The sequence below is a fragment of the Sphaerodactylus townsendi genome, linkage group LG08 (assembly GCF_021028975.2).
Source record: "Sphaerodactylus townsendi isolate TG3544 linkage group LG08, MPM_Stown_v2.3, whole genome shotgun sequence".
Lineage (NCBI taxonomy): Eukaryota > Metazoa > Chordata > Lepidosauria > Squamata > Sphaerodactylidae > Sphaerodactylus > Sphaerodactylus townsendi.
The window spans coordinates 6,510,482-6,523,612 of NC_059432.1; the positions used below are offsets into that span (position 1 = coordinate 6,510,482).

At 48.4% G+C, this 13,131-nt stretch overlaps 1 protein-coding gene across 1 annotated transcript in view; it reads right to left on the minus strand.

Moving 5' to 3' along the window:
- Positions 1–13,131, minus strand: part of WDFY4 (WDFY family member 4) — a 243,619-nt gene that overhangs the window by 37,256 nt on the left and 193,232 nt on the right. Inside the window, exons 47-50 of the mRNA XM_048505876.1 lie at positions 11,202–11,244; positions 8,729–8,848; positions 8,487–8,604; positions 2,282–2,391 (exon numbers count right to left, since the gene is read on the minus strand). Coding sequence (XP_048361833.1) covers positions 2,282–2,391; positions 8,487–8,604; positions 8,729–8,848; positions 11,202–11,244 — 391 coding nt within the window. The remainder of the gene's footprint in view (positions 1–2,281; positions 2,392–8,486; positions 8,605–8,728; positions 8,849–11,201; positions 11,245–13,131) is intronic.

Consider the following 13,131-nt stretch of genomic DNA (forward strand, 5'->3'; position numbering starts at 1 on the left):
ATTTCCCACTTCAATTGAAAGCGGAGGCAGACCGTACTCATGAGAAACGGGTGTTCTTGAGCGCGGGTGAATGCCTCCCCACCCCAGTCAGCCTTCACCCTCCCTCCCTCCCGTGACCATTCTTCCCTCGCGCGCTCTCCAGCCCACAGCGCCGGTGACTCAACCCAAGGGGGGCGGGGCGGAGGGTGATCCACGCCCAGAGCCAGCAGAGGGAAAAGGCTCTGCACTGGGTTTTCCAAAAGGCACCCTTCCGTGCAGGAGCGGAAAAGACGCGCGCTGAGGAGCCAGAAGAGCAGCAGAATCGGGGTGGCTGCGTTGTCGCCAGTGGTGCAGTGGGGAGTGCACCGTAACCCCGGGTTACTTGCTGTGAGTACCCCGCACCAAACAGAGAGTGGGGAAACTGCCTGTGTCGCTTGCCATTTGCAGAAGGTTCCCACGGAGTTTCCTCTGCTTGCAGCTCATCTGTTCGCAATTTCCGTCTAAAAAGTATGTGTATAAAGTTAGTTTTCATAGCTGATTTGGTACACGTGCCATTTTTCCTCATTTTGAATCAGCAATGAGAACTAATTTTATACACATACTTTTTAGACGGAAATTGCTAACAGATGAGCTGCAAGTGGAGGAAACTCCGTGGGAACCTTCTGCAAATGGCGAGCGACACAGAGAATCTTGAAGCAGCACAAAACGTGAGAGCTCTAACGGGGGGGGGGGGCGGAAGGTGGATAAAGGAACCATTTTGGGGTGAAACACTTTATTTGTCAACCTTATGCAGACAAAAACAGCCAAAACAATTCTTTCTAGAACATCTGCAAGAAGTTTTATTTGTGTTGTGCGGAACGGGCCATAGTCTTCCACTCAGGAGTCCAAAGTTGGAATGCAAAGCATTCCATCTGGGTGTGAAAAGGACATTCAACACGCAGGCTTGGACTAGTCCTCCTGAATTGGCATTTGGCCCTTCTTCATTGAATAAGGAAATCAAGATAATCCCAGGCCCAGCCAGGGAATATCCGTATTACCCGTATTCTGTGGTGTCTCATTTGTGATGTCTAGCCTAGCCAGTTTGTCACATTTCACTCCTATTTTGTTCTGCCCTTCCAAACATCTTTCCTGCCGAGGGTCACTGACTTCCTGGTGCATTTTGGAGATCTCCCAAATTGACATGTGATCTACAGACTGCCAAGATTAGTTTCCCTGGAAGAAGAGTTTGGATTTATACCACACTTTTCTCAACCAAAGGGAGTCTCAAAGTAGCTTACAAACTCCATCTCTTCTTCTCCTCCTCACAACCGATGCCTTATGAAGTAGGTGGGGCTGAGAGAGTTCTCAGAGAACTGTGTCCAAGATCACCCAGCATGTTGAAAGGGTTGAAAAAACAAACCCAGTTCACCAGATAAGAGTTGGCTACTCATGCCGAGGAGTGGGGAATCAAACCCTGTTCTCCAATTAATGACCACTGCTCTTAACCACTCTACCAAAATGGACACAAGGGCAGTTTCAGAGAGTGCGCTCCATGGCATCCCACCCTGCGAAGGTCTGTTTCGCTCCCCAAGTTCCTTAAAATCCCCAAGAGTTTTCCAACCCAGAATTGAGAACCTTATGTCCCAGTTAGGTGAAATAAGTGGGATGGAAGGCTCTTCCTCAAATTTGTGTCACATTTACACTTTATTGAAAATTAAGATCCATTTCTTTTGTTATTTTGTTTATACAGGTATATACTTTTTGAATACTAATTATATGCTGTTTGTTAAATGATTTGATGCTCTTTCTTTAACTTGCATTTTTGGGTATGTGTTTTTATAATGATAAAAATGAGAAAGAGAGAGAGGCTTATAACCTGTCCTCCTCCACCATTCAGAGTTGCAGTTTGGGGCTTTAATATTGTAATGGACACTGAATTTCTGCAATTGCACATTTGCACGTATAATGAAGGTCCAGTAGAGGAGGCAACTCCAGGTTGGGAAATTCCTGGAGATTTTGGAATGGAGCCTGGAAAAGGGTTGAATTTGGGTAGGGGCTTCAAAGGATACAATCCAATACAGTTCCTCTTCCGCCCCCCCCCCCAGCAATACAGTCTCCACCCCCTCCCATTTTGTCTAGACGAACTGATCTGCAGGCCTCACCTGGAGGTTGGTAACCCTAGGAGATTATGGCATTTCTCCACCCCCCCTCTTTTTTTTGCCAAAATCATCCACAAAGTCAACCTGAGAAGTTTCACAAGGTTCCGGATTTCTATCTTACCACCATGGCTGTAACCCACCCTGCATGTGAATGACCTGCTTACCTGCAGGGAGCAGTAGATCTGGGTGAAGGGCTCAATGCGGACCAGGTAGGAGGCCACGATAATGGCAGAGGAGTAGTGGGTGCAGTAATGGCACTGGGCTGAGAGGCTGCCTGCAAAAGAGGAACGCGCGGGAGGGAGGGGCTATGAAAGGCCATCTTAGAATAATAAACGAGTGACGTCAAGTTGTGACCCGAGAGGGTTTTCAAGGCAAGAGATGAGCAGAGGTGTTTCACTGTTGCCTTACTCTGCATAGCAACCCTGGACTTTCTTGGCGGTCTCCCACTCCAGTACCAGAGCAGTGGCTGATGCTGCTGAGCTTCCAAAATTTGAGGAGTCTGGGGCCAAACCCCCTCTGAAAATTAAATACAGATACAACCAGGTTTCAAAAGAAATGGCACCTCTTCATCAACGTTTCACCCTCCTCACTGTGGGGTGTGTGTGATGAGGATATCCATCTCAATCACGTCTTCAAACAGTGCACCACGCGATCAAACGCGTAACCTGCTCAGCGGCTCTTCCTTCCTCGCCCTGATTGGCTGTTGTGCCATGTTGGGGCGGGAACAGTGCTAACGTTGAAGCGAGTACGGTTCTTTCGTGCACATGTTTAAGCGAGTAATGTTCTCTCATGCACACATTACAATGATAGACTCAGCTGGTGTGAAACAAAAAAAGGCTGCGCGCACTTCGCGCAGAGCCTGCCGCACTCTGATTGGCTGGAAGGCATTTGTGTTGCTCTCTACTGTGGGAAATTTGAAACCACATTAGGCCCCCGAACCTCCCCACCGATCTGGATTGGAGACATGTTTTTTTAAAAAAGGTTTAGATTCAAACAGATTCAGGAAAAACATGGGATGGGGGGTGGGAGCGCCAGAACCGCGAAGAATCTGTGTTCGGCAGTTCAGCGGTGGGGAGTTCTTCGTGAAACCTGGATATTTCAGGTGAGTATCGCAGGATTAATCGGCAGTGGGGATTCGGCCTGTGTCAGACTGAGCTATCCACATCAGGGCAAGTGTGCTGTTGAGTCGCAACTGACCCATGTAGACTTCCTGATGTTCCATCTCAGGGTAAAGGATGAGCAGAGGCGGTTTGCCATTGCCGGCCTCTGCCCAGCCACCCTGGCATTCCTTGGCATCTCCTATCCAAGCATTCACCAGGACTGAACCTGCTCAGCTTTCAAGCTCCCATGGGATCAGGCTGGCCTGGGCTATCCAGCACTGACTGGGGTGCAGCCAAATGAGGTGGGGTCTTCAAGGCAGGAGATGAGCAGGGGTGAGTTGCCAAGGCCTTCCTCTGCACAGCAGCCCCAGTCTTCCTTGGTGCCCACGGCCAACTCTGCTTTGCTTCCAAACTCTGGTGACAGAGTTACACCCCAGAATTTAGGTTAACTATAATTGAGTCTGAACTCAGAGGCCATAATATGCACTTTATTTTGAAAGCTGAGCACAGGGATGAGGGGAATAGGTCGCCTACTAGCACTGGAGCGGATCCAGCTCCCGAAAGTGAAATAGGCTTTGAAATGCAGAGTCACGCGCACCAGAGAGAAAGAACAAAAAAAAAAACAATAGACTTCGCTTGCAGGATGCATTGTCCCGTAGCGCTACGGGCAAACTGTACAAAAGGAAGGAATATTAATAGGGGTCCAAGGTGTCATACATCAAAGAGAGAGCATAAGTGTCACGGCAAATAGACAGAACCAATGCAGAGCGAAAGTTCCTCTCACAGAAGCTTTGTGGATATCAATCAGCGCAGGGTGAAGCATAGTTTAACATTAGGAATATATTACTCATTCTTTACTGACCAAAAGTTTCCGCTGCGAAGGAGGATTCTGAGATGGAAAAAAAAAAAATTAGAAGAGGCCAACAAAAGCAAAAAATATGCGTGGTAATAGGCTGAGTTGAACTATCCCCACATGAACTGGAAAAAATGCATGTTCTCAGGTCATAGTAGCAAGGAGAAGAAGCATTCCTGGAATATGCTAAGCCAGCTGTAACTTAGAGACAGATGGTTGTGGAACCAACCAGGGTCCCTGGATCCTAGATTCTACCTGGGATAAATCCCAGGACCTGAATGCGTGCTCCAGTCAGGCCAGCCGGGGATGGGCGGACAGCGACCACAATGTTGCTGATTGGGTATCACATCATGCGAACAAGTGGCTGCTTACCTAATGTGAGTTAGCATTAACCCGCCTTTTCAGAAAGGGAAATTCTCAAAGAATGAGGGACAAAAAGATGCTTGGGGCTGGAAGGGAAAAATCATGAGGATTCAGTCAAAATGTCCAAGATGCTTGGAGGTTATTTAAAACACAGTCTTAAAAGCTCAACTGGAATGTGTTCAGCAGGTTAGGAAAGGCAGCTCTCAGTCCAAAAGAAAGCCACCATGGTTAACAAAGAGGAAGTTGGAGGGGAAATTATTAGGGAAAAAAAAAGATGTCTTTTAGAAAATGAGAGTCCAACTTAACTGATAAAAAGAATACTTTCAGAGAAGGGAACACAAATGGTGGGGCAAGAGATGCAAGCAAGTTAGCTGTAAAGAGGAGGCAAACAAAAAAGGGCGATTATGAGGGACGCAATGCAATGTGACTGTGACATCAAAACCAGCAATACATGAACAGTTCCTTCAGGAGTACGTGTGAAAAGCAGGGAAGCCAGCAAGGAAGCCGTAGAGCCCGCGAATGTATGCTGAACAAAGGGTGTGCTAAAAGATGACAGGGAAGATTGCAGAAAAAGCTGAAATTGAATTCTTTGCGTAATATATCTTCACTCCAAGAGGAGGTGGAGGAAAAATTCCTTGCACCTGAACCAAGCTTCTTCGGAGGCTTAATCCCGAGGAACTAAACTTGGGAAGATAGTGGTAGACAAAGGAAAAGAAGTTCTGGCAGCCATTGATAGACTAAATGCCTACCAAATCCCCTGGCCCAGATTGCATCTTCACCCAAGAGTTCTTAAAGAGCTTCCAAGCATGAAATTTGCTGATGTTCTCACTTTAATATGCAACTTATCCTCTCGAAATCTGCCTCCATCCCTGAAGACTGGCAAAGATGGGTTGACCCAATGTCACAATCTGCTAATCTTTTAAAGAAAGGATCACAAGAGGGGGGACCAGAAATTACAGGGCAGATGGTTTTGGACATCATTGCTGGTAAAATTGGTAGAATCTGTTATTAGATGGTAAAATTATAAAACGTCTTAAAAGCAAGCACCTGCTGAGAAAGAAGTCGCTTTGCATAGGCTTTTGCAGATCAAATCCTATTGTCTTACAAACCATTACTGGGGAGTTCCTTTGAGGATGTAAATAGGCATGTGGATGCAAGGGGAAACCAGTGGACATTGTCTACTTAGATTTCCAAAGGACTTTGCGACAAAAAGTTCCTCACCAGAGACCCGGTTGAAGGTAAACTCCAGCAATGAAGGAATAAGAAGCGGAAGTCCTCCTACACTGGATTAAACACTGGGTTGAGGAAACAGGAAGCAAAAGAGTGGTGTGACAAATGGGAAATTCTCTGAAGCAATGGAGAGATGTGGGGAGTGGTGTCCCCAAGGATCTTGCGTATTGGGACCAGTGCTCTTTAACCTATTCATAAATGACCTGGATGTTTTGAATGGGTAAGCGTGGTAGCGCAGGGCTAAGCTTGCAAGATGATACCAAATTATGTAGGGTGTGGTGAGAACCACAAAGGATTCAGGGGAGCTCCAAGGCGGACCTTGATGAAGTGATGTGAGCTGGGCTAAGAAATGGTAAATGCAGTTCAATGCTAGCAAAATGCAAAGTGATGCACACTTGAGGCAAAAGAAATCCAAACTTCACATACAATTAACACGCCACAGGGTCAGTACAGGGGTCAATGCTATCAGTCACAGACCAGGAAAAGGGATTTGGAAGGCGCTCTTCTTAATTGATAGTTCACGTGGGAATGCTCAGACTTCAATGTACTGGCAGCTGTGAAAAAAGGCAAACTCTATGCTGGGGATAATCAGGAAAGGAATTCGATAATAAAACTGCAAAGATTGTCATGCCCTTATATTAAAAAAAGCTTGCGTGAATGCGGCCACACTTGAGTACTGTGTTCAGTTCTGGTAAGCCAAGCATCTCCAAAAAAAGGATATTGAAAGGAGATAGAAAAAAAGAAGTGCGGAAGAAAGAATGACAGCGAGGATGATTGAGGGACTGGAGCACCTTCCTTATGAGGAAAGGCTGCAGCGTTTGGGAAGTCTGAGGGGGGATACGTCTGAGAGAGCGTCTAGAGGCCCGTATGATTGAAGTCTATAAATTGTATGACATGAGGTAAAGAAAATGCTTGGACAGAGGAGAGAATTTTCTCTACTCCTAATACTAGAACCAGGGGCGCATTCCATTTGGAAAATGCTGGGGGAAGAATTAGAACTTCAATAAAAGGAAATTACTTCTTCACATAGCGATGGTGATTGGTGTTTGGAATATACTGCCACAGGAGGTGGTGATGGCCACTAACCTGGGCGGATAGCTTTAAAGCGCGGCAGCTTGGACCAGATTTATGGAGGAGAAGCTCAATTTATGGCTACCAATCTTGATCCTCTTTGATCTGAGATTGCAAATGCCTTAACAGTCCCAGGTGCTTCAAGGGAGGCAACAGGGCTGAGAATATGGCTTACACATCCTACATGTGAACTCCCAAAAGGCACCTGGTGGGCCATATGCAGTAGCAGCAGCATGCTGAGCTGACTAGATGGACTCTGGTCTGATCCAGCTGTAGCTTGTTCTTATGGTTGCTTATGTTCTTATGGCTCTGCCTGCGGGTAGAGAACCAAAGGGGATTTTAAAAACACACACAAAACCCTGGACACGAGGAAGACGAGCATCCATTTTGGGCAAGGCATCCTGTGAAGCCGATATCCATCCAATGCCACATGTTGCGGAAGCATCAGCGGGAGCCCCCACAAAGGGACCAATTCTGAATGCTTGACACTCCAAGGATGAACCGCCAATCCAATTTTATCAATTTTATCAACGCTCTGGAGTCGCCATGAGTCAGCTGCAGATTGACAGCACTTTCTGACAACGAGTTGAAGCAGGCGAGGATTTCTGTTTTGTTCCAGATTTCTTTTGCCCTTGCACGCACGGTTGCTAGCCTCCCACCACCTGTTTGTTGTGCGCCTTTTATTCTCCTATTAAACTTCTCTGACTGGTCTCTGTGAACTACAAACTGTTTGCCATGGCTCTTTCCAGTCTCGAGGGGAGGGACGGGGTACTAATCTTCACTATTTTCCTGCCCTAAAGAGTGATGCGATCGCGGGACAACACTGGCGCTGCAAATAACATTTACTGGTTTACGTTTTACCGCCTTTTCGGGGTCAGAAGATATGCATAAAGCCGCTTAGGGGGGAGATGGGAAAGCGTCGCGAACCTGATAGCGATATTAACGGCGAGATCCAGCAGCCGCTTAAACCATTTGCCATCTGCCAGTTTAATTACCTAAACGATCTAACATTTTAACCTAGCAAACGAGTGCTTAACTACCTACTAACGCAAGTTATGACGTGATCCCGTTTTTTGCGAAAAAAGAAAGGACCCGCCCAAACACCGCACGGCAGCCAATCGGGAGAGGCAAAAAGCGGAGATCAATTTGTTGTGGGGAATGCTGCATTTCCAGAACCCGATGTAGACCTACAAGTCTTCGCAGAATAAATGTCGGCAATTAGGAGGTTGAAACCCCGATGAAAAGGTGCAGTTTATTTTAACACTTGGATTAAACTATATTAAATTTCCAGTGGGGAATCGACCAAAATCCACTTTCAAACAATTGTGAAAGTGGGTTGAATGCGCATTATTCTGCATGTGCAGAAGGAGCCTCAGACGGCCCACGATACCAAAACCTAGAGGCAGCTCAGAATTTGCAGATTTGGGGCAATGTAATCCCTAGAGAAGAATCTGTAGGACACAGGGTGCACATACATCACAACACGTTGATTTCAACATGGAAATAATTCTTATTATTTCTGCACCCACCGACACCTGTCTTCTCAAACCCCTAAAGAAAGCATGGAGTGTTCAAATCCAGGCCCTCATTAGATGTCTTGTGCGCATGGCCTGCAAGCATCCCCAGGCAGCCCCTGCTGCGCATGGCCAGTTGGCCCTGCTGGCATGGGCTGATGGAAGCAGTTCATGAGCCTGGAAGGCAGATGACTGCCTGCTTTCTGAGCAGATGGTTCTTAGGGGACACTTAACATACCTTCGGTCTTCTCTACGTCTTTATAGCGCTGGATAAACTTCTCTTTTCTCTCAGCCATCTGTGCCCCCATGGGCTTGGACAGGTCACGGAAGACAGCGGGATTGGTGAGATCCAAAGTCTGGAAGACACGTGTGAAGGAGTCTCATTCATACAGGAAGCCAGGTTGTTGCAGGCATGAAAAAGGGCAAACGGGGCAGACGGCCTGCCAGAAAAAGAGCACGAGGCGTGAGGAAACGCTTCACCTGGGAATGATAGTCGGCAAGGATCCATGGGAAGACTGGGTACTGCATCAGATCGCTGTAGGTACGTCCGGCCAGAGTGTTCAGGTACATGAGATACTCAAAGTTGCTGATCTCCCTCCTCTGCCGTGTCATGGAAATAAAGAGTAGTTTAGTACTGACTCATTTCCTGCAGAAACGCCTCAGAAAGCACCATGGGATTGTCTCCTAGAGTATTTCTGCACTAATTGCTACTGGTCAGTTTACCAAAATGGCTCCTTCTTGAAAATGGGGCAGCATGACGACCTCCCCATGCACCACCAGGATGGGTAAGAAGGAACACAATCCCACATCCGAGAGAACGAGGGAGTGCCACAGTTCAGAAGAGCATAAGAAGAGTCCTGCTGGGTCGGAACAAGAGTTCATCCACTTCAGCATTTTCTCCAGGGTTGACCAGTCAGAGACTTCTGGGAAGCCCACAAATGGAGCCAGAGGAATGCTGCATTTATGCAGACCGAGCTTCTGCACCAGCAGACATCCCCCCTGCATGGTGTGTGGGAGATGCTGCAGGAGCCAGATAGGAGAGGGAAGACCAGCAGAGTGTGGGGGGAGGGGGGAGAGATGGAGGGGAAAACTGAATGGGAAGGCAAGGTGAGGGAGGGGTGGAAAGCCAGTGTGGTGTAGTGGTTGAGAGTGTTGGACAAGGTTTGAATCCTGACTCATGCCGTGGAAGCTGGCGTGGTAACCTTGAGCCAGTCACTCTGCCTCAGCCACACGGATCGGGGGGGGGGTTTGGAATGACTCAGAGCAGCTGACAGGGGGATCACCCCACTCCCCTCCTCCCATTTAAATCCGAGGTGTCATTTGTACCCCGATCCCTGTGTGGGCAGTCTTGGGCGGGCGGGGCTCGAAGGCAGCTCAGATGGGCACTGCAGTGGCAGGCTGCCTCTTGGACCACCTGCCGCAGCATCCCCACCCCCCACCCCGCCTCCCTGCAGGCCAACTTCTGTAGGAGGCAGCCTGCAAGGAGGCGGGGCTTGGCTTGGACGAGCCGTGCAGCAGAAGGCGTGGAGGAGGATGGTGCTGTGGTTCCCGTCTGAGCTGCCCCAAGCCCTGCCCCTAACCCTAACTCTAACCCTAACCATCCCCCCCCCCCATATGCCTCTGACCTCAGCCTAACAAACTCCACAGGGTTCCTGTGAGGATAAAGTGGATGGGAGGTAAATGAGGAAAGCAACAGTCTAGTTCCATGGTGGCAAACCTTTGGCACTCCAGATGTTATGGACTACAATTCCCAATTGGCCATGCTGGCAGGGGCTGATGGGAGTGTAGTCGCTGCCTAAGACCAAGGATCCTCCTACCCCAGTTCATTGCTACCCACAACTTCCCAAACCTTCGACCCAGGCCACTGAACTGGACTGAGCCACCTGAGAGAGCTCCCCCTGCTGGGCAGCTCCTTATATGCATGGAACCAATACGGAGGCTGCGCAGCTGCACACCTGTGTGGCTTACAAGGAACATGGGCTGCAAGCCTCCTTGAGTTCCCATTGGAAGGAAAGATGGGGTGTGCATTTAAATTAAATTAAAACATTAAACAGAAAAGTGAGATTTCCCCTGCCTATGAGGGGGGAGTGGGAGTGCCAATAACATACAGGACATCTGTGGTTCAGCCAGAGAGAGGTGGTGGGGGGGGGGGGTTCCCCTTAACACAAGTTCTCATGCGAAGCCCCACTTGTCCATACATCTAATTCTCCACTGGGCCCACCTGTGGATATTTATATCTCTGTAGAGAGAAACCAGATATTTTTAGAAACTTGGGGTTCTTCCCAGGTGGCCAGCAAAATCTGAGAGGCTCACAGAAAATAGGTTCTTCCCCCCTCCCCAATGAAGGAGTGTTATCTGCGCTGATGTAGACAACACAGCTCTGTCTGCTGCAGCAGGCACAAAAAGGAGGAGGCAAAAGGGAGCCACCACCTCCACCTGTTCAAGATGGAGGCAGTGGTACCATGGGTGGATGGGCAAGGAGCCACCAACATCCTCACCGCCTGCAGGTGAGGCAGCAGAGATGTTTGCAGGGGTGGGAGGAGGAATGGGAGCCCCTTCTACTGGGGTCACCCATGGCAGCCCGGTGTTGGCACCTCTCCTCTGCAAGAGGACAGGTAGAGTTGCTGCCACTGCCCCTCTCAGGTGAGCCAGGTGGAAGGCGGAGTTTTGTCCTGAGGAGTGTTCTACCACATGCCGCCTCCTGCTCCTCCTCCTCCTGTTGTCTGGCAGAGGAGTGCTCCATCACCTGCCAGGCTGGCTCATGGTGTGCTTTTCAACCACGCCCAGATCAGCCACTTGCATTTGAACCTTTGGCATATTTCTGCCCCTTAACTTTTCTGTGTGGTCTGTTCCTTTGCACCTGCAAGTAAAGCAACCTTCAGCCCCACTTGGCTGACAATACGTGACTGATGGGCTCTATTTCTCCTGAATCAGCTGGGATGTCTCACTTTACCTGCCACTTCAGGAGCACGGTCTTCTCTCCCCCGGTGTTTCTTCTAAAATCAAGCAAAACAAACCATGGTGTTTGATCACCAATAAAAGACAGCAGGGGATGCAAACCTAGGGCGATTTCCCACTGCCGATTAATCCTGGGATAGTCACCCGAAATATCCAGGTTTCCTCGCAATCTCCCCGCTTCTGAACCTTGGAACGCAGATAAATCCTGGCTCTGTCAGCCCCTTTATCCACGTCTCTCCTGTACCTGTTTGCTTGTGCAACTTTTGGACACCGTTACCAATCTGCATAGGTGGGGGAGGTTTGGGGGGGCCTGATGGATTCAATTTCCTGCCATTCACAGTGAAGCAAATGCTGCCATTATCAGAACATGGCAGCCCGTGGCGTCTTGGCGGGATATTTCTTTGTTTTCCTCTCATTTGGTTTCGTTTCGGTCGTCTTCTTCTGTTTTTAACTGACAAGAGAACGAGAGCAAGGGGACGCTTGGCATAACATTTAAACTCAGAGGGGCACCTTGCTCCGCGGTCTGCGTCTTCACCGGCTGGCGTGGCGTGAAAAGTCCATGCTTACAGCACAACAGCCAATCAGGAGAGACCGCCAAGCGATTCAGCGTGGCAGTGGGGATTTATTGCATTCTGGAATCGATGCAGGCCTGCCAGAGTCTTCACTGGAAAAAAATGGTGCAGTGAAAGGATGTTGAATCACGCCAATGAAAAAGTTATGGGTTCATTTTGAAACTTGGATCAATCTATTTTTTATTTTCAGTGGGAAATGGCCCCTAGTTCGGTCAACTCGTACTTATTCTCTCTCTCTTTTCACGGGTGGATTCCACACAGCAAAAATATGCCTTTAGGATGTTATTAAAAAGTCTGTTTTGGCAATTTGTGTTCCCGCAGCATGGGAGAACACAAGGGTAGCCAGCCAAAATGGATCTTTTTCCCGCTTACCAGAGCGAATGCTCTTGTCAGTTTCACAGCGGTGCCCGCCATTTTGTGGGCTGCAGCAGATTGTTCATGGAGAGACCCCACAGAGATTTCCTCTGCTTGCAGCTCATTGTTTGCTGTTTCACTGTAAAAAGCAGATGAATAAAGTTTGTTTAGCCTAGTGATCCTGTGCATATGTTGTTTTTCCTTTTGTTTTGAGGGGGCTTTCTGTGAAGCTACGGCAACAGAACTAGATAAGCTGCAATATGTGCATATTTGCGTTGCCGTAGCTTCACATCACAGACAGCCCTCTCAAAATAGAAAAGGAAAACCAACATATGCACAGGATTGCTAGGCTAAACAAACTTCGCATCGGCTTTTACAGTGGAATAACAAACAAATAAAGTTACAGAAGAGGATACCAAGTGGGGAATCTCCCTGGGCAATCTGCTGCAGCAATGAAACATGGTGGGTATTGTTAAGCGGAAATGAAAAGAGGAGGATTGGGCAGGAAAAATAAAGTGATTCTTGGTCGCTTGTGTTCGCTCAGCAGGCAGGAATCATCTTCAACCCGCATTGGGAGGAAAAGATTGCTAGTTTAGCGATCTTTGAAGAACCTGGGTTGAGAGAAATATAACAGGCCTAGGTCGTTCTGGGGAAGAGAGCTGCGCAAAGTTCTCCCCCAAAATGCCATACATAACATGCTAAAGACGTTATATTTGTGCTGTGTGGAATCCCCCACTATCAAGGTCACCCAGCGTTACAATCTCAGAAGCTCAGCCGTGTTGGTACTTGGATGGGAGACCACCAAGGAAGGCTCTGCAGAGGAAGACAATGGCCATTGAGGCCCGCACTACTTATCCCATGGCTGCTTGCTTAGCACTGGGGCTTCCACACGGTTTTTTGTTTACCCTCCTCCATTTTGCCAGCCTGCCACTTCCTTGCTCCTTCTGTGCAAGCCTCCACTTGGCTTGGTTGCCTGCCACCGCCTTTCTTTTTTCTTTT